The sequence below is a fragment of the Elgaria multicarinata genome, chromosome 9, assembly GCF_023053635.1.
Source record: "Elgaria multicarinata webbii isolate HBS135686 ecotype San Diego chromosome 9, rElgMul1.1.pri, whole genome shotgun sequence".
Classification (NCBI taxonomy): Eukaryota; Metazoa; Chordata; class Lepidosauria; order Squamata; family Anguidae; genus Elgaria; species Elgaria multicarinata.
The window spans coordinates 38,482,053-38,496,804 of NC_086179.1; the positions used below are offsets into that span (position 1 = coordinate 38,482,053).

The window sequence follows — 14,752 nt, forward strand, 5'->3', positions numbered from 1 at the left end:
CCCTGGAATGAATAATCTCCTTGAAGGAGAGATCCCAGTTTTCTACAAGGGAAGAGGAAGCAGCCCCACAGCTGAACACCCACAAGTAGGGCATGAGGGAGAGGGGGGAAGCCTTCGTCATGCACCAATAGGTCTTCAGCAGGCCTTGCGCTTCCAAGATTCTTCTGTATTCGCTCTACTCATCTCACTCCCTCAGCCTTTCCCCTGCTTTTCTCACTTTCATTTTCTATTCCTGAACTCACTCCTCACCCTGCCTCTGTTATCTGGGTTGGCAGGGAGTCACCGCATTCTAGATGCCATTGACCTAACTGCTTTAATGTAACACAGATTGGCCTGCTTCAGCTCAGGTAGCTTGATTGATCAGTGTGCCAGTTTAGGAATTAGAATATAACTTCTCAGTACTGAACAGCTGAATGGTCTGAGAGCCTTGATGTGTATTTCATTAGCCAAACCATCTCTGTTAGATAATATTTGCTGAAATGTTTTCACACTACTCATTTCATTCCTTTAAGTTAGAGGGTACAAATGATAGATGGACTTTTCTCTTTACATGTGCAAGTTTGGTTCTACAATGGGTGTATTCTGCTAGGAGGTAAGCCTAACCTAGCCCAAAAGTAAAAGAATTTAGTCCTTTCACAACAAAAGCCCTTTTGATTAGGACACAGCTAGTGATGTCATTCTATACTAAATTTCCTGACTCTGTGATGTAGAAGCTGCAGGACCGGACCTCCAATGAGGCAGGGTGAAGTCCCCACTTCAGGTTGCACAGTGGGAGGAGCACTGAATTGCACTTCTCCCTGCCCGACCAGGAGGGTCTGCTGCTGCTGCTACTGCCATCACCTCCTCCAGTGGTTGCTCTGGAGAGCCCTGCCTGCCATTCGCCCACCAAGGCATTTGCCACAGCAAGAGAGTGACCAGGAGGCATCTCTGGAGAGACACATCAGCCAAGGAAGCAGCTGGTCCAGCTCTTCAGAAAGCCAAGTGGATCAAAAGGCCTGGCTTTGAGGGGCTCTCCTTCCTCAGGGCCAGGCCTTGTGGAAGGGGTGTCCCAGGAGATAGCCTATTTGTTTATTTATTTATTTATTTATTAAATTTATATACCGTCCCATAGCCGAAGCTCTCTGGGCGGTTTACAAAAGTTAAAAACAGTAAATATTAAATAGTATACAAAATTTTAAAACCATCAGAAACATAAAAACAACAGTATCCATTTAAAAACAACAGTTGCTTTCCAACCTCTGAGCACTTCTATGGCTTCTGCTTTGATGTTTCTTAAGGTCTGCGTTGTGAGCAAAGGTCTATACCAGAGCTTTCCAAACTGTGTGTTGCGACACATTAGTGTGTCAGCTGCAGTGTGCAGGTGTGTCATGCGAACGTAACGAGAAACCTCTGAGTCTATGTGAAACAAACAATACCAACTTGCATGCATTTTTACTCAGCAAAGGTGCCGATTAGTATGGTGCACTAGTATATTCCCCTTCTGTCGTATCAGTGTATGCACACCACGGTCAAGGGATCATACAGATACTGCACATGCACAGTATGCATAATCGGGTCGAAACAGCTGATTCTGCATCACTTCCGGTGACGCAGCTGCACCTGAAGTGATGCATTCGAGAAATTCCATGGGTCCAGTTTTTTGATAGAACACCGTCTCAACCGCCGCTCGATCACAGCTCGACAAAATTGGTTCAATGTGAAAAGTCTTGGAAATGTATGCTATTATCTTGCAAATCATATATTTTTTTAAATATAAATGAAAGGTTTTCATGAGATATGTTGTGTCCCCATACATTTTGTTATTACAATTTATGTATGTGCCCGTATCTCTTATAAGGGGTTAGTTTAACCTCCAGTTTGCTAGTAAAACTGAATTACTGTGTCGCGAAATGATGCATGTCTAAAAAGTGTGTCACCAACATGAAAAGTTTGGAAAGCTCTGGTCTATACAGTAAAGGCAAAGGGGTGGGGAGCACAGTAAGGGGAAGGGGTACAATAAAGTAAAGCGAAGGGGGATAATGTGGTAAGGGAAAGAGGTGTATGCGCAATGCGGCAACAGGAAGGGAAATGGGAAATGGCACAACGTGGTGGTGGGAAGGGGGCGTGACATGGGGCGGGGTGTGTGCTCTCACTTCAGGCAGCAGGTGAGCTTGCGTATCTGCGTTTTATTGGGATCTATACTACAGAATCAAGGAGATCTCATATTGTTCTCACTGTAATCATTCAGGGTGAAGGAATGGGTGAGCCCAATGAGCAGATGAGAGGGAAGAAATATCTTCCAAACAGCTTCTGAGATTGGGCAGACATCCTATAATGGTCTACTCAGAAGTAAATCTCATTGTCAATGAAGTTTACACACAGTTTACAGCCTACATTATGAATACCTGAAACATGAACATTGGGACCTTTTATATCATTTTAACGTAAGACAATGAATTAGCTAACATGTTATTCTTTGTGGGGGTGTACATCTAACATTTATGTTCTCTTCTGTTCCTTAATACGTATTTTCCTTCAATAATATTTTTTATTTTGCTCTATGGTTTCAGAAGCACTAACTTAAACACCTTAATCGACTTAAGCTGCAAAGCTACCAAGATATATTCTTTATGAAGCTGAAATCCCCCCCACACACACACACGTGTTAAACAGGAAACAAGTGCTGATCTGCTGAATTCTATCATTCCAGGTATTCCTGTTTGAGTTACCAACGTATCTTGTATTGTTTTTAAATAATGTTTTACGGTATTTCTTATTTGTATTATTGTGCTGATTATGGTTTATATTGATTTTGTGGGGGGGTTGCAATAAAGTGCTTTGAGACTGCTTTCTGTACTGAGAAGTAACACATAAATTTAGTAAGGTGATGATAGTAGTAGTAATAATAATAACAACAACAACATCAAATTACTTATTTCTAATATATATCAAATATCAACACCATTTCTAATAATTAATTAGATGTTAATTAGACATTACTGTGAAACAATGGAATTAACATTAATTATTTATAACCAATTATTCATGCAAATATAAATATAAGGAGAAACACAAGGAATCTTCTGCAGCCCTACAAATTTAACTTGGAGAAGAGTGGAAGCTCTCTAGAGAGGTGCAGGGCAAGGAGTGCCTACTTCTGAAGGAAGTGTGGTCACATGTGAATACTTTGATTCATGAGAAGCATGAAGCGCTCAGCATTGCTGTCACTAGAAAAAGCATAATGCAATAAACAGTTTGCCCACACTGCCCACCCAAGGCATTCCCGGTTCAGCTCATCAGAATCCTAATCCTAAAATCTTTGTGGTCCCATGCCTCAAAGCAGTTTCAATACCTGAAGGAGTGTGCCAACTGTAATTTGATCCTCTGTGTGCTACATATATTAATGATTTAAGATATTTTCTGCGCATAAATATTCCATCAAAGCCAATTAAGAATGGCATATGTGGTAGGGGCACATTTCTAAAAAATAGACCATTCAAATGATATATTGCTTCAACAACAACAAAAGTCCTCTTCCTTATTAAGAGTTACTATTCTTAATGTTACAGCGCATTTTTTATTTCCCAATTTCTTCCTAACATGGGAATTTCTGATAGACCTTGTAATTCCTGAAGTATGGCTTATTTTCCTAGGAAAGAGCAATGCGGATCTTTCAGAGATGAATTAAGAATGACCAAGGTAGTTACCCCCTCCCTGCGCTTTCCTGAGAAAGAAGAATCTCTGTTAGCTTAATTAGGGAAAATGTCTGGGTACCCTTGGGTTTTGTTTTGTTTTAAATACTGTCATATAAGTAGTATTCTGTTGGTCCCTTTCACATTTTTCAGCTTGCTCACTTACTACTCTACCAGATGGTAACTCATAAAGTTCACTATTAGAGAATTCTTTACATTAGAAAATTCTTTAACATCCTCTAAATTCCTGTTTCCTTTAGAATTAAATTGCCCAGGACCATGTACCCCTCTCCATTTTCCTACAAATGGACAAGGGTTAAAGGGTTGTTTACAGGAAACAGCCTTAAATCCTTAAAAATGGAGGACTAGGGGTGTTATCTGTATTAAGCTGAAAGTCTCTAGAGTTGTCACTTGTGTCCATGTTATTTACTGCAACAGGAAGAGCAAAAGTTAGTATCCCAAGTTCTATCAGAGAATATATGATTTGTGAGTGTGGCTTGGAGACTTGTAATTAATTGTTCTAACCAATTTATCTTGTTGGGAAAAAATTGGCTAAGGCATTATTCAACCCACATTGTACTCCTAAAGCCCCAGAAGGAGATATATTGCACTTAGAACCTTTCTTTGGAGTCTGCCTAGAATCACTGGACTTGTTGTAAAAGAGGTTTGGTCAAACCACCATCAATATCCTCGACAAGGTCTAGTGAGCGAAACTCAAATGGAAGATAAATTCATTTTTATTTGAACATGTCAAAGGCTAACACAGAGATAATTATGTTTGCTTAAATTTAAAACCATGGTTTCCAATTCTGGTTACATTTCAGGCAACCCATGGCTTTTGCAAATTATACTTTACCCAGTTCAGATACAATGGCAAACCATAGTTTGACAATAAATTGGAAGTTAGGGATGGGATGCATGTAAGCCTGTGGCTCGCTCATATAATATCGAACTAGCCCCTACGTGCAATATACATAGGTCCAATCAACACAACCATTCTCTCTCATAAAGATAGAAAACAACTGTGTTCTTTGGGACTACATCCCTATTTCCTTTGAAAACGTACATCCAACATGTGTACATTTGGCAGACACTCAGATATGGTGGTAGCAGAAATCCCACTGTGCGGAGGCTGAATACACACAGTGTTTTCTGAAATGGCTCATGGATAATGAATACAAAATATATTGTTTTGTAAAAAATATTTGCTCAATGACATCTCACGCATCTTACCTACATGCCCCTGATTAAAAATAAAAATAAAACTGAATTTTATTTAAAAAGGTGTGCTGTAACTTCACTATCTGCATTATGGTAACAAAGAGAACTCCAAAACAAAATGTGAGTAAGGAATTCTAACAATTTAAAATAAATGATGGGTAAGGATTTTTCATGGCATTGCAGAATGCCTGGACTCCTAAGAATCTTACAATTATTTTTATTAAGTTTTTCCTGAATACTTTATTAGGTATTAAAAGTACCATTAACTAATGAGAGTCTGTCAGTACAAGTCTATTTCATTTCCTCCTTAAAAATGAATTACTTACATTGTATTCTATGGGAGATGGTAAGGGATTTGCAAACACCATTGAGAAGAAACCAGAACCTGCTCCTCCTCCTCCTCCTCAGCATATAGGTTACCAGTATATGTTAAACAGTTATGTCCTACCTCAAAAAGTACTCAAGTGAAGCCCCTTTACATTCTCCCATAGACTTAAAAGGCCTGCAGTCACAGTCAGTCAGCCAGTCACTCACACACACTGAGGTGTGCTAGAGTGGGAACACACTGAGGTGTCAGGATAAGGGGTCACGTTTTGACCCACCCCAAGTGCATTTCCAGTGCCAGAATGTAGGAATTAGGGCACCCACAAAGACACTCCCCTACCCCAAATCACTCCTCTAAAACTGCAGCAGTTCATCCTCCAATAGCCTCAGTTTAACAAGTCATACATGGGAAGCTGAGCAGGACTGATGGGTTGAGCAGCAAGTTAGGTCATAAGGGCATGAAGTGATTTGCAGGGTCCATGTGCCTAGACCTGAGTTGTCTATGCACAGTTTCTTCCCTCTCCTGCCAACTTATCAACTGAACTTTGGAGGATAGAGCAATATTATGTTTTTAATGGTCTAAGCATTTCTTCAGTAAATTTTTGAACTTTGCTCCAAGCTGAAAGCTCTGCAAGGCCTTTAACAACCCATTTTCCATTTTAATAATTACAGTCCAATGCTCTTCCAAAATTTACTTCTTTTTTAAATGCCCTTCTACTGAGCTAAAATTACAATGGTCGGGGCAAAAGTCTACTCCCTAAGTACTGTAATTCTGAAAAATGTTGTATTATTTATTATAGTTGCACAAGGTGTGCAAAATGAATGTGCAGAAGAAAATGTAAAAATAACCTAACCCAACTGCTCTTCTGCTCTGGGATCAATTTTAGAAGATAGTTTGTATAGGTTACAGTAAATGCCCCATGGATATAAAATAAAGGTCTCTTAAATTTAATAGTCATTTAAATCTGATTGTCAGCATTCACTGATATTATGTATGAAAAGTGCATTTGGGGCATTCACAAAATTAATCTGGGATTATCAGCATGCATATGTGAACATCAACATTCTCCAAACTTTGGACATTCACTGTAACATATATATGTAGCATGTGCATGAAATGTATTGGTGATTAAAGGCGCAATCCTATGCATGGATTTTTTCTCTCCAAACATGCATAGATTGCATCCTAAATGACAGGATCTCGAGAAACTGAGTTACATGAATAATGGCACAATTAGGTAAACAACTGCAAGGCTTTCCAGAATTCTAGCAGCACACTTTAATCATACGACATCTCGCCACAGGAATTGGCTTCGTTGTGAACCGCAGTGAGGCATTCTCCAGCAATCTTTGCACTGTTTTTCTGTTTCTCTTAGGCAGATATCGAGACAAGTTCAGATACAACCTGTCCAGTAAACTTCCACTCACCTTCCATGACAAACAATTGTTTCCCGCACACCACCAGAGCAGCAGGGGTTCCTACATAGTTGTCTCCATTATACCATCATGTCAGGCAGTAGAGTCCTCACTTGCACTATCTAGTCATTCTCTCTCTCTCTCCTCACCCCTGCTCCACCCTGGTTAGTGTCTGACTAAAAGCTCCATCACACCTAGGGAGAAACGCTGGCTACCATTGCCTCTCCATCGTCACTCAGTTACTTCCTGTTTGAAAACAAAAAGTAAACAATGAGCACGAGGCCCATTCAGTCGGGGTTGTAATCACGCTGCTTCTCCCCCACACAGCAGGAGAAAGCAGCAACCAGAAGGCCAGAAGGTTAGATTGTTGAAGCCAGAAGGTTATCCTCAGGCAGCAACATGAAAACAATCTAGTTCAACGAAGTATTTCCACTGCCTAAGGTTGTCTCCTTGTAGGTACATGCCTTGTTCCAATTCCTGCATCAGATATAAGCCTTTCCTTACAAAGTAAGGAAACTAACAGTTTTCTTGAGAAATACAACTCTTTCACTGTTTCATCATGATAGAGAAAAGACCAAGTCTGGAGTTGAGAAGTAGTGAAGATGCTAAAGGCCGTCAGGGGCACAGCTCTCTATCTGCCAGCAACCCATCACTTAGTGACAGTAGATCATTACAAACCACTGATAGTACTTGTGTGTGTTTTTAATAAGTTACCAGTATTCCTAATGTGGACCAGAACACACAATGTGATTCTGCAAATTTCAATCCAAAATAATTCTACAAGTAATGCAAACTGGGATTAGCTCTCAACATCTACAGAGCATAACCAATCCACACAATTATAGTGGAACTAGCATACTGGAGAGATGGTGTAGGGAGTAAAGCAGAACACAGTAAATACCATGAATCTGGTTATAAAAAACAAGCAAAAACACATGCACACATTACAGCATTATTAATGTATAATACTCACCATCTCTTTAGCTATTTCCACAGCTTCCTGAAGCCCATAGAGCCTGCCACAGACCAAGTAAATCCCATTGGCCCAGAGAATACAGCCCTCATGGACCCAAAATTCATTGCTGTCAAGAGGTAGTTCAGGAATTTGTAACTCCAACTCGGGACCACCTTCAGAAGAGGACATGGGGGGTTTAGAGTCTGACGGAGTTTTTTCACCAACGTTGCCACCCTCGGCGGTTGCTTTTTTACAAGCAGCACCTCTCGAAAGTGACCGAGAAGCCCCAGCACAGTCCTCAGAGCGATGCCGTCTCTTAAAGCGAGGGTGGGCAGCGAGGCTTCTCTGCTCCTTTTGTTGCTGCTGCTGCTGCTGCTCTTCCTCCTCTTCTGTATCGGTCTTGGAACCATTAGAAGCACTTTTATGCCGTACCTTGACCTTATTCTGCATTTCTGTGGCCCTCTTGGGAGGTGGATTCTTGGGCAGCGTGGCCGCATAATCCTGGGGATAGAAAGGTCCAAAGAGGTCACCCATGTTACGATAGCTGGCCCACTTGCCACACAGGCAGCAGACCAGGTGGCCCATGACAGTGGACTCTGTTACTACAGGACCCTGCAGCATGAAAGTCGAAATAGGCAGTACTTTGCTCTCAGTATTGCTGGGAGGGGGAGTCAATGACCTCTGTCCTTTTCGCCCCCTCACCAGCTTATTCTGTTCTTCTTCTTCTGCATTAATTATTGTGCAGACAGCACCTATCTCACACTTGTTTACCACATGTATATAAGGGAAAAAAGACTTATTCTTGGTATCTGTTTTATCAAGAGACTGAGTAGCATATTTTAGCTTGATTTCTGGTTCCTGAGGCTCCACGATTGGAGCAGCTCGTCTTGGTTTCCGCTTTCGTGGCTGGGCTGCCGTTTTCCTCCTCTCCCTTCGTTGTCTCTTAGGTTTAGGCTCTCCACCTCCTGGCTCCTCTGATGACTGCAGTGCTTCTGGTACTAATGGAAGTGGCAGTTGTTGCTGTTGTGGTTGCGGTTGTGGTTGTGGCTGCTGCTGCTTCTTCTGCTTGTTCACACTACCAATAGGTCTCCCTTTCTTTTTCCCAGAAGGAAAATATCCCTTTGGAGGAAAGGGTTCTGGCTTGGGTGTCATGATGATGGCGTCTCCATCTTTTTCTTCAGATTTTGAATTTGGTTCAGGAGTCAAGACGTTGGATGGAGAAACTGTTTTTGATTCAGAAAAGCTTAAAGAACCTGTTCCAGTTACAGATCCATCTGTTCTTCCTTGACCAATAGACTTTTGTGAAGATGCTGGGATCACAATAGGCACTGAGCCCTCCTTGCCAACACTAGTAAGTTCGGATGTTTCTTTTTTCACTACCTCGTTTCCATCACCATGCCATTCTTCAGAAGATATTGTCAGGGAGATCTCACTGGTCAGTTCTTGGCTCTCTTGATCTAACACAATTTCTTCTTTTATATTTTCTGCTTCCATGCCATGATTGGCCACATTCCCACCCTCTGGTGGGCAACTCTTCAGGGACAGAATGTCATCAAGCGTAACTGCATCTGCACCAGCTTCTGCACAGTTCGAGGAGGCACTTCTCCTGACATTTGGAGATGTGATTTTCTGAACAATAGCTTCCAATTTTAACCCACGACCCTTCCGTGGAGGCAGAATTTTTGTTTTAGCTGGGCTTGTAAGGGAAACAGCTGAGCAGTTTCTATTATCAGGACTTGGAAGGTTCCTAGAGGATTCTCCTTTTGAGAGTGACTTGCCTACATCTTGGTTTTGGGAAGCATGGGCATAGGAGTTGAGTGTTTTATCAACTCCATCTTTTGATGAGGGGAGCAGACGCCCTTTGTCTTCAATGCCACTGTTCTTCATTTCCTGCAACTGCCTCTTGCTGGGAATAGGAGAAATGAAAGAACGGACCCTCCTCCTCATGATTAAAGGATTTTGAGGAGACTGATCTTCCTGGCCAGGAATCCTTACCATGGCATTACCAGATTTAAGTACATCTCCAGTATCATCACGCCTGTGTGCATCACTATCTTGAGAAACAAATCTCTTCTGACTGGCTGCCCCAAGAGAGCCACTGTTCTTCCCAGGAACCACTTGCCGCGAGAGATCCCAACCCGATTCATGTTGCTGAATCTTTTGATTCATATGTTTAATTTCAGCACACTTATTCTGAAGAGTGCCATCACTCCCCAACAAGCAACGGCTGGCTTCTTGGCTTCCAGCATCATGGTAGGAACCTGAATGAAGATACAACATTCCATCCTTGTCATTTTTCAAAGGACTCCTTACTCTGTCCAAGAATTGCTGTTGCCTTGGACTCTTTCTAGCTGTCTCCTGCCTATGTTGAGCTGCTGCAATCACGCCCTGGGCAGAGCTGCTGCTCCAGTCTTTGTATTCTTCCTGCTGCTGTTGGTATAGCTGCCTTTTGTAGTGGTACTGGGAATTCAGCCCCTGGCTAGGATCACCAAAAGCATGAGATCGAGCGTTAGTGTGATATGCTGAAGCCAAAGATGAGCTTTCAGAGTTTGAGGGGAAAGGAGAGTGCAAGGAGCCCCGATTGACCCTGTCAGAAAGCACCATGTGTGGATTCATATGGTGAAGATCTGTCCCGGGACCTCTGCTTCTACCAGGTGACATCTTCAGTTTGTCTGCCAGATCATGAAACTGAGAGGGGGATTTGCCTCTCATTCCCTCCCGGCTGCTTCCCATTCTGCCAGGTCCTCGCCTCAGCTGTCCTGATCGGCTATCTTGTTGTAGCATGTAGTCTGATGCAGAATCAAGGGCTGCAGCTCCAGGGCTAGCATTCCCTCGGTAAGACTCATGCTTAAAACTGGCAACATGACAATGGTCTCCCGATTTTTTGTTGTTGATGCTGGCAGAGGTCTTAGATTGTTCAAAATCCTCTTCCTTGATCGGCCCACTGTGAGTCTTTAGCTTTGATTCCATGGCCACCAGGCCTCCAGGGAGGATGACTGACTGGCCTAAACCAGGGGTTAGACGGTCACTCCTTCCACTCCTGCCATCACTACCCATGTGCCCCACAGAGTGAGACCCAGGATCTCTAGCAATCTGCCTCAAAGGTGATATATCACAAATAACTGATCTCCTCTCAGAGAGTCCTCCTCCTTCATGAGCTGAAGACTGGGATTCTATCTCAAACTTTCTAGGCATGGGATAGTCAGCCAGATTTATCTGTTTCATTTCAGGAGCTGTGCTACTCGACTTTCTATCCCAGTGGCCCCAGTGTGGATTTTCCAAGAGTGATCCTATGCTTTTGTTTAAAAGTCCTCTATTACTTAATTCATTGGCTTGATTGATCAGGACATTGGGTCTCATGGTACTTTCCAAACTTCCAGTCATTCCATGATGATCTTGTGCATTTCTAGAATATCGTCTGTCAGGATGGTGGTGATAGCCTTGCAAGACTTCCTGCAACAGACTGGGAAATTTCTCATTCCTGCCTTTTCGTTCAGTATGCCCTGGAAAATCCCCTTTATCCTGACCTGAAGGATACTGTGGGAAGTTGCCAGCATTTCTCTGCATACTAATCCCTATATTGTCTTTGTAGCTATACCTCAAACTACCAGGGGACTTAGAAGGTTCAGTTCTGCTTGGAAAACTAGAGCCAATGACAGCATGACCAAGCTGGCTGTTCCCATCTCCATTGTGGTTAGTGCTGCTGTCACCACCCTTGCTCCCTTTACTCCCTCCTTGTGGCTCTTGCTGGGGTCCCATAAGGCCAGTCTCTTTCATTGCACTGGCAGAAGGTGGTGCTGGAGTACCTGCAGAAGCGTCATCTTGTTGAGGTTTATCCTGCCCACTTGACTTTTCTACTCTTCCTGTCATAGCTTCTCGGGAGACTATCACGCCAACTGCTTTTTCATTGACCTTTGGGGGGGTCTCCACAGCAACCAAGGCCTCCTTTTCATCAGGAGGGGAGGCCACTTCTTCCTCATCCGCAGGGCTAGTGCTAAGCTTTGGGGGCTCATTTTGAGAAGCTTGTGCTGGTGATGAGTGGGATCTCTCTAGGTTACCCCCTTTGTAAGTGGTGTCAGAACTGGTGCTCTGACCACTCAATTGCCTCACCCTCTCGCCTTGATCCTCTGAGCTACTGGAGCAGCCACCATCAATGGACTCTGCCAGAGGTGATTTGAGCTGTTCTTCTGCCTGAGAGGAGCCTTCTGAGTTTGTGCAGCTGTCAGCCTTCTTAGATGAAGATCTTTTGGAGCTTTTCTTCTGAGGTGCTAAAGCATCTGAGAGTAACATGTGCTGGACTGTGTTGGGAAGATTAGCCACTTGACTACTTAGGGCACTTAGGCTGCTTAGCCCAGGATCTGTAAGCCTTTTTTCCTGTAATCCTTCAAGCCCAAATCCCTTGAATCCTCCACCCTGAGCATTGGGGCTTGGCATCATGGATGGTGTTGGGCTCAGCTGAGGCATCATCTGTAAAATGCGGTTTCTAGCGGGTACAGGCATGCTGCTTTGCCCACACTGAAGGTTTTCACCACCTGGCATGAGAGGAGATGGTGTAGAGCTGCAGCTTGGGGACTGAACCACAGAGGCAGCTGGCGAGGGGTTAGATATAGGGCTAAAATTCTGATGGAACTGCATGGGTGATCTCACAGGGACCTCAGCTTGGTTATACTGTCCCACTTGACTTTGAAGAGATAACTTGGTAGTAGTATTTGAGTACTGCATTACATGCTGTGAAGGAGCCTGCTGCTGTTGCGACTGTTGCGCCTGTCCTTGTGCCTGTTGACCCCCTTGGGGCAATTTTGACTGCTCAAAGTTCTTCATTGGTTGCGTCTGAAAGTTGTAGTTTGACTGAGTCCCATAAGCTTGTGCATTTGAACCCACAGCATGTCCCTCATACTGCGAACCAGCATTCACACTGTAACTACCATCATAGTTCTGCCCAGATTGGCTAAAACGCTGAGGAGACGGAAAGGAAGAAGAGGAAGAAGCAGGAGGCTGATAGTGTTGGCTATACTGACCCACTCGTAACTGGTAACCAGAAGCAGATGAAGGCAGAGTTGAAGGGCGCTGCATTGGCTGCAAATGAGATGTGCTGGATGCAGACTGGCTGGAGGTCTGTGACAAAGGCTGATGAGACTGGTAGAGCTGTTGCCTCATCTGCTGCACCTGCTGCTGCTGGCTAGAAGTCTGCTGTTGGTACTGAGCACTTCCAGGGGAGAAAGGACCAGTATAATCCTGCTGGTAGTGAGTTACCCCACTAAGGGATGAGTGCTGTGTTTGAAACTGGCTCACATGACCCTCACTCCCATACTGACTCCCAAAGCTGCTCCCTTGGGGTGGTCCATAGCTCTGCACTGGTCCAGAAGGTCTGCGCTGAGGGAGTTGCTGTCCTCCCGCTGTCACGGGATCCTTACTGGAGGCCATGTAGTAGAATTCTCCTGCTTCCTTTCTGAAACCTTGATAGCTCTGATGCCCAGAGCTCTCACCAGCCATTGATGAAGAGCTTCCCGTTGCTCCACGGCGCCCACTGCTGCTGCCACTTCCTCCACCTCCTCCAAAGCTCTGGAACATCTGAGCCTGCTGGCGGGTGCTAAATTCTTCTAGCCGGGATGCACCATGCACTTCCTGCGGGTAGTTCTGCTGGTTTCCGTGGTAACTGCTTTGCTCCCGAAAGGACTGCATGCTGTTCAGCTGCAGACTGACAGCTCAACAGCCCGCCTGGAAGAAAGAGAGAGAGAGAAAAGAGATTAGCAAAACAAGACATATTTCCAGTTATGTAACTAGTATATATATATATGCACTAAAATCACTGTGCTCTTTCAGCTGTAATTTCAGTTCAGAACATCCTTTTCGTCGCCCTTTCTGTTACCAACTTCTTGATGTATTACCTTTTCCACCCTAGGAAATGGAGGGGTAAGGATTTATGCTCTCTGGGCTGTATCCAATGTGATACTATTGCTAATGTAAATTATGTTGCAGAAGTATAAACCACCCTTAATGCAAGACCAATTGAGCTTGCTGACACTATGGGTTTTCAAAGGAATCCTGTTGCATCACAAAGTACTATTTGTGTTGCACTAGAGTTCATTTACACTACTGCAACATAATTTACTTTGGTGGTAGTGTTACACTGGATATTGCCTTGTGAGTAGAACAGAACACCACCTTTACTGTATTTTAAAAGACTACCTAAGAAGATTTTATTAACTAACTTTTCCAGATGTTCCAGGCAGGAATTGCTATGACTAAAAATGTAAAATTTCCAGAAATTTTGAGGCCATGGAAAAATACTTTTTTTGGGGGGGGGGGGGGTTCGGAAAACAACAGAAATTTTGGGGGAAATGGAAAAATAAGCAATACATTTTCTTTAGTGCTCTTTACAAATCTAAAGTCACTTTGTTGCTTTAAGAAAGCCTTCCCCATCCAGGTGCCCTCCAGCTATTTTGGACTTCAGTTCTCATCAGCCTCAGACATCATGGCCAATGGTCAGGAAGGCTGGGCACTATAGTCTAAAACATCCAGAGGACCCCAGGTTGGGGAGTGGTCCTTTAGGAACATAAAGCAGCCTTTCTGTTATTTCATGTATAACTTAGCTTGGCCATAAAATACACAATGGTGGCTCTACTAACATGTTGGGAACCTGAGCATAAGTCTATCAGTAAAATATACTTTAGATCAATAATTTTAATAAGGACTGAAGGAAATAACTGTGCTCTATGCTTAGAGAGAGGATTAATACAAAATTTTCCCCATGGCTTCATTATTTCCAGATACTCTGCCTTAAATTCAGAAAAAAACAAATTATTTTTGTAATAGATGCCTTAGCTGCTGTTTTTAGAATTCTATGTGGAGGACTGCATAATTTGATTAAAATTGGGGGAATCATAAATTGGACTTCTAGTTTTCATGAAGGACCCTCCTCGCCGATTTTTAGTGTGAGGTAATGCACAAGAATGATAGCATAATATTCAGGTGTAAAAATATACAAATACTTAGGAATTGGGAAACGCTGACACACCTGAAAAGGGAGATACCTGTTATGAAGCTGCACTGTAAACTAGGTGATTTGGTCTGAGCAATATTACCTATATACCAATCAACCAATTATGCCATGGAGTAAAAGCAACGTGATTAGCAATTTATGTAAATTCAGTCAATTTGCAAG

The 14,752-nt window shown here is 43.1% G+C and overlaps 1 protein-coding gene across 3 annotated transcripts in view; it reads right to left on the reverse strand.

Moving 5' to 3' along the window:
• TCF20 (transcription factor 20) overlaps positions 1-14,752 on the reverse strand; it is a 202,793-nt gene that overhangs the window by 36,375 nt on the left and 151,666 nt on the right. For all 3 annotated transcript variants that reach the window (XM_063133635.1, XM_063133633.1, XM_063133634.1), the window contains one exon: positions 7,606-13,305. In XM_063133635.1, the coding sequence (XP_062989705.1) occupies positions 7,606-13,269 (5,664 nt within the window). In that variant the 5' untranslated portion in view covers positions 13,270-13,305. The remainder of the gene's footprint in view (positions 1-7,605; positions 13,306-14,752) is intronic.